Below are 13,229 nucleotides of genomic sequence, written 5' to 3'. Positions count from 1 at the left end.
GGAGGATACGTTTTTCTCTTTTTGCCATTATAATTGTTAGAATTTTTGAAAAGCAGCTCTATCACTAAACACTGAATGGCTCTTGTGATTAGAAATTTCGTTGTATTTTGGGGGAGGAGGGGAGCCCCATAGCGCCGCACATTGTAGTTTGGCTTAAAAGTTTCCGGTTACATTTGTGAATAAAGATAGTCACAAATGCATTGTTGGCATCTTAAGAACCAGTTTTGTGTGGCGAGGCAAAGACAACTAGTATTAGTCCATTTATAAATTTTCACATGTATAGTCATTTTACAGGGGAATTTTTATTAATGGCAGGCTCAGGTTCATATATTTAAACCTAAATGTGAAAATGAGTGTGGTATGGAAGAAGAGCATTGCAAGGGGAAAATAGGCTTTATGTTTTTGTTTATTTTAATGACCTAAAGAAGCTAACCATCATTAAGAGGCTTGTGGTTTTACAAAGCCATCACACCAAGTTTTACATTTCTTATGCCTTTAAGCCAAAATTTTAATAATAAATACATAATCTTTAGATTCTGTAAGCCGCTGATTAGGGGTATTATCACATGAGTATCATTTAAAATGCAAATTACTAACACATTGCACTTCCACAGATTACACAGAAATGTGTACAATATGGTAAAGAATTTGACTAAGGGAAAAAGCTATAATTTTTAAATACAGAAGTCCAAATTAATTCATCGGTAACACCCTTAAATAGTAAAGCAAATATCAACATCACTATTCATCAATAAGCTAATCTTATTACTGTTTTTTGGCAAATATCTGTAATATTTCCTGAGCATTTTTCTCCATCATCAACTGACAAAGCCTCAAGATAAGTAAAGAGTTTTGTTCAAAACTACTTTTTAAAGTAAGAGAAACTGCAGGTTTACTATTAAAAGAACTTAACCGGAAACTTTCTTGGCCTCACTGGGGACCATGCTTTAAGTACTTGTAAATCAATTTACAGGCAATACAGTAATATCTGTGCATATAAAAGAGTATTTATCCTAATTTTTACTACTCAAACCTATTTCCAAAGAGGCAGAAATCTTTCTATATTAAATTGCACATACTAAAAAACTTTTTCCACGTGCCTTGAAGTTGATATATATCACTGCTCATACATTAGTGATAAAATACTGAAATTTCCACTGTGAAAATAATTATTATTCAGAGAAGAAAATATTCTTTTACTTTAACTCTCATTTACTTTTCCAGGTAAAGTGTCATTCTCACGAAGACAATCAGTGCAATTCAAAAGAAAGTAAAATAAAACAGAAGAACGCAATTTCTGTGGCTTTTCTAGTAATGCAAAGAATGAGTCAAACCATTTAACTTGAGGTTGAACTTTTCTTCCCTTAAATTTGTTGTTAAAATTGGCCTTACTGAACAGGCACAGTGACTTCTGTTCATCAAAAGGATTTTCAACCCCCTTTCCTTTTAAAGAAAGAGTTGATACTTTCCCAGGCTAAGAGAACCTTACAGTGACACCTGAAAAGTGGGAACTCAGCTAATCTGCTAAACCTTCTTTGGAACTATGGAAATCCCCATCTTAAGTAGCTAGGCTGCTATTCTTTTTTTAATTTGGAATATGAAATGATGGTCAAAATCACAGCTGAAATGTCTCTTTTTTGTATTAACAGTCTGGGATATCTATTTGAAGGAAGGAAAAAAAGCTAAATGCAAGCAACAGATGTGTGGTAAAAGAGGAGCAGAGAGGAGAAAAGCAAAGAGAAGGGAGGAACAGTTTGTAGAACACATTTCTAAATTTAGGTGCAAGACCAATTCTGTAATATGAGGCTTTACAAAACAGCTCGCTGATCGTATTAGATAATTTGGAGGAACACACACGTTTCCATTTACCCACCAGGTCTGCTTGACCAAGTTGAGAATGTCAGAATGCTAAACTGGGCATTTAAATCTTGGGGGTTTTATTTTGTTTGAGCACGACTTTAGAAGAAAAAAAAAATCACTAAGGTACAGTTTTTCTTAGAATATCATGTTCGTCCTAACCATTCTTCTCCCATCATAACTACCACCCAGATAACTTATGGAAAATAGAAGGACATGCTACACCTGTGCATGAACCTGGAGCAAGGGGCGGGGTGGTGTCCTTCGAGGGCAATCACCTTGGGGATAATATACTATGAACCATAAAAACATAGTGAATGTCTTTGACACCAATCTGTAAATGCATGGCAGTCATGAAGTAATCAATGGCCTGCCACTGATGTTTATTACTCTGCCACACTAAATACAGTAAGGCTCATCGTACTTTTAGAACACAAAAAGTTTCAGAAAGTATAAAAACTTAAAGCATTGTCCCCATGTATTTTATAAAAACAAAACGAAACTTTCTTACATTAAAATAAGTGCTGAAGAGATACAAATGAGTCGAGTTATTGAGCAAATAAAAACAGGTCTGAGCTACTCCTTTTCAACCCACTAAGGCTCAGCAACATCGTATCTTTCAAATTATGAGCATTGGGGGGGGACTCAGCTCAGCTAACAAGTTTTGGCAAGACTGTCCTCTGCTGAATATTCCCATTGGCGTCTGTCATTTGTGCCAAATTAGTCCTCAGTTTGGAAGCGGAGCTGGAAGGTGGAGGTAACTTAGAAATGGAAGTGATAGCACCAGTGCTCTCGGTTATCCTTTTCACTGCTGTCTTCTCCCCCGCTGGAGGCTTTGGCAACCGCCTCCTCAGCCAGGGATGCCGCAAAGCCTGGCCGGGGGTCATGCGGACCACAGGATCCCATTCTAAACACTGTTTCAAGAAGTCAAGGAAAAGGGGATCGTCACATCCCTTCAGTGCATTCCCCCACTCTCTGCTCTCTGGTGGGCCCCTCAGTTTCCCTCTCCGGGAACGGCCTCCATTGAGAACCACAGAGCCGTCTGAGAGAGTCGTGACAGTGCAGTAACGGGGATAACCCTTGGAGCTCACAAAATTTTTGGCTCGTTTGGATGCATCCAGCAGTTTCTGAGAGGGCATGCCCAACAGTTCAATCATACAGGCCAGCTGGTCCCCTTCATCTTCCCCAGGCAAGAGGGGGTACCCGGTCAGGAGCTCTGCTAAGATGCAGCCCAGGCTCCACATGTCGATGGGCATGCCGTACCTGGCGCCAAGGATCACTTCCGGAGCCCGGTAAAAACGGGACTGGATGTACGTGTACACACGCTGATGCTCGTAACAGCTGGAGCCAAAATCGATCACTTTAATACCACTTCTACCCTGCTGCTTTAACAAAATGTTCTCGGGCTTAAGGTCACAGTGAATTATTCTGTTTTTGTGCAAAGCATCCAAGCACTGTAGAATGGAGTGGGCAAACTTGCGAACCAAAGGCAGGCTGAAGCCCTGGAATTTATTCTTCTTGATGAGCTCATAGAGGTTCATGCTCAGCAGCTCGAACGTCATGCAGATGTGGTTGCGGAAGGTGAAATTCTCCAGCATGTGGATGACGTTCATGGTGTTGTCCTTGTCCTGCTTCCGCAGGTGTTCCAGGATTCGGATCTCCTCTGCCGCCTGCCGGTGGAAGCGCTTCTCGTTCCGCACCATCTTCAGGGCCACGTGCTGGTGGACTTTGTGGTCATAGGCCTTGACCACCTGCCCAAAGCTCCCCTTCCCAATGACCTTCAGGACTTCATACCTGTAAGCCACATGATCGTGGGGCACTTGCACATAGGATCCCTGGTCATCGTCATAGCCACCGTTGTTGGGCCCGCCTGTCATGCCCTGGCGCTTCTTTGCATTTGGACCCAAGAAGTAGATTTCAGGGTAGCTGAAAATCTCATGGTGTTCGAAGGTGGTTAGTTTCTGCATGTATTGCTTCATTGCTTGTTCGGGTGTCAAGGGGGTGGCTTTCACCTTCCCCATGCCGTCTATAGACTTCAGAGAGGTGGAGCTGCCCTGCCGTCGATGGATGCTCTCCAGCTGCCGCTCTGGCACCACTGGCAATCCCGTTTTGCCCACTGTTGTAAGCCCATTTGGTTGCGTCGTGAGCACTGTCCGCTTGTTACTGTTATCCTCAAACAGCTGCTGCACCTGGATCTGTCCGTGGCTGTGGCCGCCGACATGCAGATGATCATTCATTGTGTGCTTGCTGCTGCCGATCTGGAATTCGAAAAAGAAACATGAATGGAATGGAAGAGGGTCTGTCTACTCGAATGGAATCTCTGATAAGTCAGCCTCCAACCCCATCTTTAGAAAATCTAATTTGGTTTGAATTTATAGTTAGAATCAGGTGACTAAACAGAGAGAATTGTGCACTCAAGAGGGACTTCAGTAACACCCTAAGAGGGACGGTGGACGTGATGCTGACAGTCTCTGCCAAAATAAAAGAAAAAGAAGTTCGTCGGCTAGGTAAGGCTACGAAACTTGGGATCCTGCAAAAAAGACCCCATAAATGCTACACTCAACAGACAAGCAGATTGCTATACATACTCAGGGTCCTTAGAGCAAGTTCCCTACGGAGGCAGAGAACGTCGTTCTTGTTCATCCTATACCTAACGGTTAGCACAGGACCTAGCACATCACAGGCGTTCCACTCAATCCACACTTGATATCAAAATGAAACAGGATACAGAAAAAACATGAACACACAGACTCTATACTGGCTGCACCTCCCCCAGCTCATAGCACCTTTCACACTTCATCTAGTAGCTCCTTTACTACCATGAGGGCAGGGACCACATCTACCGTGTTGACTACTCTTTCTACCCTAGCTCAATTCTGAAAACCCTTGTATACTCACTGTCGGTCTTCACTACTTGGAAATTTAACTGAATACACCTAAAAAAATGCATGATCCAGTGGCAAAGAAAACTGTATTTTTGGGCTTGAGAAATTCTCATGTAGATATGCACTGAAGCATCTTGTAAACCCCTAACCTATTTTTAAAATTTCTGGCCTTCTCCGGCTGTGATGACCATTTAAGGCCATTCGGCCTGACAAACCAACCGTCATTCTTTTGGGCCTTCCTTTGGTCAATGGCTCAGCTCTCTTAAGTCTGCTCGGATACTCAGCTTTCCAATAAGGAATACAAAGTAGTGATTTCTATTTTCAGGCACACATGCCATCCCTGAACATTCCTGTCTAAACAAAACTGACTATGTAAGCCAACCCCAGCCCCTCCCCCGACCCCCCCACCCCAGGCCTTCTACTGAGAATCTACGTGGGATATCTTTTTGCATTATTATTGCAAAGAGGTGAGGGGTGGAAGAGGAATCACAGCCAGGATCCCCTCTCAGTTAGAAATTCTTGCCACCTCAGACAACCACCCACAAGTCTTAAAGCATCCTGCTAGGTGATTTTTATATGAAATCTTAAAAGATCAATTTGTCATTCACTATCTCATTCATTCTACCAACAATAACTGAGGTCTAGCCACATTATGTGACAGAGTCCCTACCTTCTACGGGCTTAAAACCAATTAACTGAAGTCCTATGCCATCAGTATTTTTCCTATTATTGCCACCTAAATCCCAATTTGGGGGCTTTATATACCACTAAAAGTACAGAAGTGCTCTGAATAGGTAATATAATAATTCAGGAAATGTTTTGGTGACCACCTAGATTATAAAATGAAATTCTAAGACCTTAAATTTTGTTTAACTGATACAAGGCATGCATAATGACCATCTGAGGAATGAGATTTCTCTCTGCATTCTTCTAAGACTAAGTAGAATATAGTACTTGAGCCTGTTGGAAGTGTCATTTCACAGATTGAGGGATTTTATTTCTTAGACAGATTTCTGGAAGACTTCTCTAGTTGAACCATTTTATTAAACTCATAGAAGATATTACAAGCTAAGTGGACTTATCTTCTGTAAGGGTAGCTAGACAGGTTATTTTAGCTTCGTTCTATGCCAAAAGCAGAGTAGTCCACAAAATTGAACTAGGAAAGTCTTGGGTATTTATAAAAGTAGTACAGGATTGTCCATTGCTTTTGTTCCCAAGCCTCACTCTCTGTACCTCTCTTCTCCGCTGTGGTCTTTCAAGCACCAGGGAATAAAAGGACCTGAAATTAGAAATATATCTCTTCTACAGAAACATTCTCTTTGGGGCAGCATGGAGAGATATCAGAAGAGAAACCTACATTACCAGTACACATGCTACAAAAAGCATGAGGTTTCATCAGAAACAAAATTAACACTGGGGCTTTAGGAATTCCTAAAAGATAACAAAGTAAAACCTTTCGAGCATCTGAAACTAACTTCAATTTTTGCAATAGTAATTTTAATGTTTTCATAATTTAAATTACAATCACAAAAGTTTAGTGACTAGCACATAAGAGAGCTTGCCAATACTTGATCCTTCCTTTCTTCTCTTGGTCTCCTCCACAGTATTAACTATTAATTCACCTACCCATAGGTAGATTCAAAGGTTCCACAGGGTTCAAAAGCCTCAACTCTCATGGCTTCTCACTCCCTTCACATTCCCTGGTTGACCGTGACCACAGCTACGACCACCCATGGGCTGACGTCTGCCATAACTACACCTCTGGCTCAGAGCTGCCCAATCTTTGTCTCCTGAGCTCAAGACTCATGTGTCAACTACGGATCAGCTGCCTTTCCCACAGGCAACTCAAACTCAACTCATGATTCTTCTACCAAAACCATTTCCTCCTCCCTTAACCCTCAATTTCTGATGAACGAGAGGCTTCACTTCCACACAGCCTGGATGTCCTTCTCCATGTCTCCCCCTCACTCTCCCAAGTCATCATTAAGCTTCGTCATTTCTATCTATCCCACATGGTCTCCTCTCACACTCCTATTGTCTTTTACTGGGACAACTAAAGCAGGCTCCTAACATGTACCCTTGGTTCTAAATCTGAAATTCCTCAAATCTCTTCTTTCTATGGTACTTGTAGAGTTACCATTCAAAAGTATCACTCTGACATTTCCCTTGCTTTTGCTTGAGGCCCACAATGGCACCCATTTCCACAGATATTACAAGAACTAACAGGCAAGAATAGGAGATTCTAAAACGTAGAGGCTAAATGAGCCGAGTTCTTCCAACGTCATCTACGACACTCACTATTCTCTCTGAGAGTAACAAAGCTGGATTCCCTAAGGGCTTTGAAAACACCATGCTTTTTTTATGTTCCTCTGCTTTTGGTGAGGTCCTATCTCATAATGGTTAGGAGTCCAGGGATTTTCAATTAGACACATGGGAAATGAATCCCAGCTCCACCACTTACTCTGTGACCTTGGGCAATGTACTTAATCTCTCTGCACTAGTATCCTTATCTGTAAAAAAGGGTAACAAAGCTACCTCATTAGGGCTTTTAGGAGGATTAATACAGTAAAATATATAAAGTGCTTAGTATAGTACTGAGTACTTAGTATAGCACTAAGCTGTTATCATCAGCCTTTCCCAATGCTGCTTGACTCTCCCTAACCATGTCTACGTGGTAAACTCCAACTCACCCTTCAACGTGCAGTTCGACCCTCACCTCCTCGGTGAAACCTTCCCTTTCCTGTCCTCTGGGAACACTTATTTCATTTTACTGTCATTGTTTTAACACCTGATGTACCGATCTGGCTGTGAGCAATTCTGGGGCAAAGTACCTCTTATCTTTTAAACCTTATTAAAATACCAATGATAAACATCTGTTGAATGGAAAAGGGCATGTCAATAAATCCTTAACTCCCACCTCTCTGAGTTATTCTTGAGAAGAGCCTTGGTACCTTCATAAGAAAACATGAAGTTAACGCCCGGGGGAACTGGTAATTGTCCCCGGTGACCCGAGTCACAAGATGTTAGGCTTGCAGTGTATCAGGGGAGACTTGGAGACAAATGACAGCAGTTAAAAAGTACGTGTCGCAGACAAATCAACCAAACACCTAAGAGCAATGTGTGGTATCTTAAAACTTTCCAGATTAAGGAGATTCATTTGAGAGGCTCCAGTAAAGGAGGACCCTGAGTCTCAACTACTATAGGACTCTAAAATCACGACTAAACTCAGAAGCACAATTAACTGACCTATGAAAAGGAGGCGAGGGAATCCTAAAAAAGCAAAAACATTTCCACAATGCATATACCACAAATACATCAGAAACTGGATACTAAAAACCTCTCTCACTCAGCCTCTTGAAGTCTGAGATTGTGGCTCATCCATATTTGCTAATGCCTACCTAGCACAGTGCCGTCACATTTAAAAAGAGACACTGAATGAACTGAATGAACACAATTTTAGATACCTACAATGTATGGGTTAAAATGCAGAGACCTACAAAAGCCTTCTCTGACCACGCAATATTTTTGTGCTAAAAAATATGTAAGATCTCATGGCATATTAAAAGAAAACTCTTTTTAAAAATTAAGAACAATAGTCTAACCTGTTTGGTAGTTTTAATCTCTTCCAATAATACAATGGAAAACAGCAGATATTTCACTGTGCTAATATTTCTGGGTATTTTAAGACTTATCTTAGAAATGTTGTATAGTGTTAGGGGAATAGAACTGAGTCCAAAAGGATTAGAATTTTAGCTCTTCCTCAAACACACTGATGGTCTGTGTGGTCCTGAGTCAAATGTCCACTTTTTCTTCTTCGAAATATTACTACTTTTTATGGGAATATTTATCCTCCTTTAATCCCAATTGTTTCATTTGTTAGTAAATGGAGAGAGCCTTAAACATTAAAAGTTATAAAATAATATATTTGGAAATTTTTTTTAAAAAAAGTATATCATCTCCCATAAAACACTAAAAGAAAAAAAAACTAGTGGCAATCAAAATAGTTACTGAGTACACTTTTAGGACAGATAAACAAAATGGCTAAGTGTACAATAATATATACATGGAGATAGAGAACAAAAGGGCAATGGACTAGTTAAATTACAAAGTTCATAATATTTATAATTATATATTTATCCACCTACTATACCATTTACAAGGGAAAATACAGGCAGGCTCCTATGACAAGATCATTTTCCTTTCATTAATGCTCTTTCCACCTCTGCCCTTATTTGTTAAATAGGTCTTCCCAGAAGCAACTTCTGTGAAATTAAAAACTTATAAAAACCTGACAGACATATGGGAATATGGATCTGCACAGGTTCTCGCGTTTATAATAAAACTAATACAGTTTCCTAGAATTAGCACTATCGAGCAGTACGTTAAAGCTAGACTCAGGAGGGCCTTGGGCTTTAGCTCCTGCCTTGAATAGGAATTGACTAGGGTAATCTTGACCAAACAACTTAACTTGTCCAACTGTTTCCTCATCTGAAAAATGAAGGAGTAGAACCAGATAAATGCTGTGGTCCTTTCACACTTCCCTGTTCTAGGAAGTCTGCAATGTTGTGCAACTAAAGTCAAAACTAAACAATCAAAACCCCAAGTCACCTTTCAAAACCAAGCTTCTAATGACCGACAGCATACTGAAGTTTAAACGTAAGTTGAAAACAGGTAAATCTGGCAGATACCACAGCAAAATACAAGCATCCATCATTAGGAATCCTGAGAAGCACCCTCACATCTTTTCATTTCCAGTCCATCACGGGCTATTCCTCCAGGGGACACCTTTTGTTTTCTCTAATCTCATTACACATTTCAATTTTAAGAAGGCTCTGATTAAGTAAAGCTCACACCCTTATAAAACTGGAATCCAGATGCAAACCTAGTATTTTTCCCCTAGGTCACACCAAGTCATGTGATTACATCCACACATTAAAAAAAAATAAAAAAAACTCTGGATGTTACATTTCTGAATTGTCAGGTGACTCCAAACCAAACAGATAAAGCCCAACCCTTAAAACCAATGGCAAGACCTCAATTAAAATGTCATTGTGACAAGAACATTCAACCATAACATAAGGAATCAACCAGCCTGACAGATTCTCTTCCACTATCAACAGTCCAATACACATAGGTTAGCTTCAGTGTAGCGAATGCTTAGCCCCTGGGTCTAGAAGTGTCAGGAGGGGGAGGGGAAAGGGGAAGAGAAGGGGAGAAGAGGGAGGGAGAGAGGGAGAGAGAGAAATAAATCAGAACAACAAAACGTTTTCCGTGAAATTTCTACACATCTGTCCAGGTCTCAGAGGAGACTCTCCACTCTAGCCGTCCTCTAGCAAATTCTCCCCCGGTAAACAAGTTTTCCCATAATACGTTACCCTCAGAGCTGCTCCTCTGTAGTCTAGAAATGCCTTTTCTACACTTCAACTTTCACTTGGCAAACAAAGCCAAATCGCTAGCAAGCATCCCTCATACAGAACCATCTTAGGCAGTTCCTCTGGAAGATCCAGTTAGTAACAAGACCCTGGAAACCATCACCTCCTCCAAGTGCACACCTCCTCTAGCTGGCAGTAACCCTCCAAGGGCAATTTCGGGGAGCTAAGAAAAGGTACATGAAGTCAAATCCACCTGGCCAATCTCTGCAGCGGCCAGTCCTGCTCCGCTCTCTCCTCCCTCTTGGCCTTTTGGAGGGACCCCTGTACAGAGCAGGTGCCATTCCCTTCCCACCTCCAAAGAGACGCTGGCCCTTTCCTTGTGAATACTATCCAACTGCAGAATCCTCCAGGGTGGCTTGTTGTTGTGACTGCTGCTGTGGCTCTTATTTTTGTTAATGTTAATTACAATTTCTGCTGTGCTCAAACCTGTAGCACTCATAAAACATGCTTCCACATGCGGGGGACAATTGGTGGTGCTCCCCGGTGGCTGGAGCCAGGCCTGGGAGGCTCTTTGGGGGATCGATTTTCTGGGCAGGAGGGCCTGGCCGTCCCCAAACACGTATCTGTGTCTATAAATACCCACTATCCAACGTGGGGGCAGGGCGGATGTTTACTCGGTCAGGGAAAGGAGCTCTGGGAAGCAAGGACGAAAAGAGGAAAGAGAGAAGGAAAGAGGCAAGGAGGAAGTTCGGAGGAAGAGGAGCCCAAGGGTGGGCGGGCTCCAGAGGGGAAGTGAGGAGCCCACGCTACGAATCTTCCTTTGTGGCAGCAGCTTTGGACTCGCCCAAGTTACGGAGGGCGGCGTCCAGGAGAGGCCACTGGCCAGGGGCGTGGAGACATTCGCACTTCGACCTCTCTTCTCCGGGGGTCAGAAACCCCAAGTCCGGCCGTTTCTGTCCCAGGCTCCTCCCGCATCCCTTCCCCTCGGCCGCCCGCGGGCTGGGTCTCACCGTGTGGGCTGCGGCGGCAGCGTTGCTGGCCCGGAGGGGCGGCAAGGCGATGGGGGAGGGCGGGCCGGTCCCCGCTCCGCTCCGAGGGGCCCCCGCTCCGAGCCCCGGGGAAGCCTGAAGCTGACGAACGGCGCTGTCCCCTCCTCGGCCTGAGAGCCACGCGCGGGAGGAGACAAAAGAGGGTCAGCGGGGAGAAAGTCACCCAGACCCCGTGGCCCCGCCCCGCCCCTCTGGACAGCGAACCCCGCTCTTCCTTGGGGGAGAAATGGGGACAGTAAAAGCGGGCGTCCAGGAACTGAAGGGACGCCCGGGACAAGGCGCCCCTGCGCGCACCCACGGGCGGGGCAGCGGCTGCAAAGTTAAGTCGGGCCTGGGCGCGCGAGTTCGCGACCCCGCGGGGAGCCGGGCTGGGCCGGGGCTGGGCGGCCCACGTTGCAGGCGGCGGCAGGCCCGGAGCGGGGTGGGAAGGCTGACGAGGGCACCGCCGCCTCGCCAAGCCCCGGGGCGGCCCCGGCCCAGCCCGGCCGGAGGGCTGCACTGCGAGGAGCCCTGGGTCCCGCGTGCGACAATACGCGGAGCCGGGGCCAGGGCGCGCCGTCCGCGGGGAGCCCCGCCGCAGCGCAGACTTTGCTGGGGGTTCCGAAGGCAGCGGGCGCCCGCGCCACGAGGGCTGGCCCGGGGGCCGTGCGGGGGCTGGCGGCGCGGCGGCCCGGCCGTCCTTACCGGTCGGGTAGGCGGCGGGAGCGACGGCCGAAGGTTTCCTGGTTAACATGGCCGCTGGAGAGGAAAATGCATTTCAGGGCTGCCGTCGCCGCCGCCGCCGCCGCCGCCCGTCCTGCTGCTACTTCCCGCGGCTGCCGCCGCCGCCTCCTGCTCGCCCTTCTCTCGGATCTCCGGCGCCTCCTCGCCGCCTCGCGTCAGCTACAGCCAGACACACACAGTCCGCTGCATCCCCTCCGCCTGCGCCCGCCGCCGCGAGCCCCCCGCTCTCCTCGCCGCCGCCGTCCTCCTCTTCTTCGGGCGGCTGCAGCACCCCCCGGCCCGTGCACATGCCTCGCCCTCCCCTGTGCCGCTGGCCTCCCCGGTTCCCTCACATAGGGCGCGGGGAAGCGGGCTGAGCCGCGAGGACCGAGTCACTCGGGAGCCTCCTCCCGGGCTCGCGCGCGCGCGCGCCCCCGCTCGCACTTGCATTGGCGCCCGCGCGCGGCGCGGCCCGGGAGGGCAGCCCCGCCCCCGCTCCCGCTCCCAGCCGCGGAGGGTGCAGGCCCCGCCCCGGACTCCCCCCAGCCCAGCCACATACGCTCACGTACACCCCACCCCCACCCGCCACCCACGGGAGTCCCTCCCCCAACCCAGTCATCCGCGTGGCCACCCCTCCACTCCCCGGAAAACTCTGCGGCCTTGGCTCGCCCCACGCCTTCCCCTCCGGCCATCTCAGCCGCTTTCGGCTCCCCGGCTAAAGACCTTTACCCTCCCCGTCCTCTCCAGCCCCTGTAAGCGCCCCTCCTTCCCCTACAGCGCAACCCACCACTGTTTCCCTCCCATAGAAATCGCTGCAGAGACCCCTCCCCTTCCATGCGCGCCCCCAAATACAAATGCATTTTCTGCTTTCGCATCTAATGGCGTCTCACGAACAATACTGCTCCCCATCACGGTCCCAATGGCTTAACCACCCCTCTCCCTCAGTTTATCATGTAAATAACTTAGTTGTGCGAGGGTCACCTCGGTAAGTCAAGCCCGGTGGAGGGCCGCAGCTTAGCCCGCTGACCCCCGAGCATGGGCGAAGGAGGGGGCTTCCCTCCCACCTTCACCTCCACCACACACACCCTTCCCGATTTACTGACACCAAGTGACCGCTCTCCAGTCGCTAGGACAAGGGGAGGCAGAGAGGCGCGTGTGGACGGCTGCTGAGGAAGCAGTCGGCTGTGGGTTGCTAGGCAAAAATAAACATTAGAAACACCTCCCATTTCCTTACAACTCCGAGCCTTTCCCCTGCGCGGCCACTGGTAGAGACACACCTTCGTTTAAGCTCTCTGCGGTAAGAGACACCTTTAATTCCTCTCGTCCCCGAAGACTCCAACCTCTCCCCTTCTTTTCCATGACAC

The 13,229-nt window shown here is 46.5% G+C and overlaps 1 protein-coding gene across 1 annotated transcript; it reads right to left on the bottom strand.

Annotated features, from left to right (window-relative positions):
* Positions 1–388: 388 nt before the first annotated feature.
* Positions 389–12,304, bottom strand: DYRK2 (dual specificity tyrosine phosphorylation regulated kinase 2). The gene is made up of 3 exons (XM_039865947.1): positions 11,848–12,304; positions 11,125–11,273; positions 389–4,115 (listed from the first exon to the last, which is right to left on the bottom strand). The coding sequence occupies exons 1-3, from the start codon at positions 11,894–11,896 to the stop codon at positions 2,508–2,510; spliced, it is 1,806 nt and encodes a 601-aa protein (XP_039721881.1). The 5' UTR covers positions 11,897–12,304; the 3' UTR covers positions 389–2,507.
* Between the last annotated feature and the right edge of the window lie 925 nt (positions 12,305–13,229).

Source organism: Pteropus medius, unplaced genomic scaffold (assembly GCF_902729225.1).
Source record: "Pteropus medius unplaced genomic scaffold, Ma_sr-lr_union100, whole genome shotgun sequence".
In the NCBI taxonomy this organism is placed as follows: Eukaryota; Metazoa; Chordata; class Mammalia; order Chiroptera; family Pteropodidae; genus Pteropus; species Pteropus medius.
This window is presented reverse-complemented; position numbering and strand designations above follow the sequence as displayed.

What these genes read in the sequence shown, in the direction of transcription:
- DYRK2 (XM_039865947.1), bottom strand. Translation starts at nt 11,896, where the DNA reads ATGTTAACCAGGAAACCTTCGGCCGTCGCTCCCGCCGCCTACCCGACC. An exon ending in TCCCGCCGCCTACCCGACCG is followed by an intron (nt 11,274 to 11,847) that starts GTAAGGACGGCC and finishes CGTGGCTCTCAG; the next exon opens with GCCGAGGAGGGGACAGCGCC. An exon ending in CTGCCGCCGCAGCCCACACG is followed by an intron (nt 4,116 to 11,124) that starts GTGAGACCCAGC and finishes TTCGAATTCCAG; the next exon opens with ATCGGCAGCAGCAAGCACAC.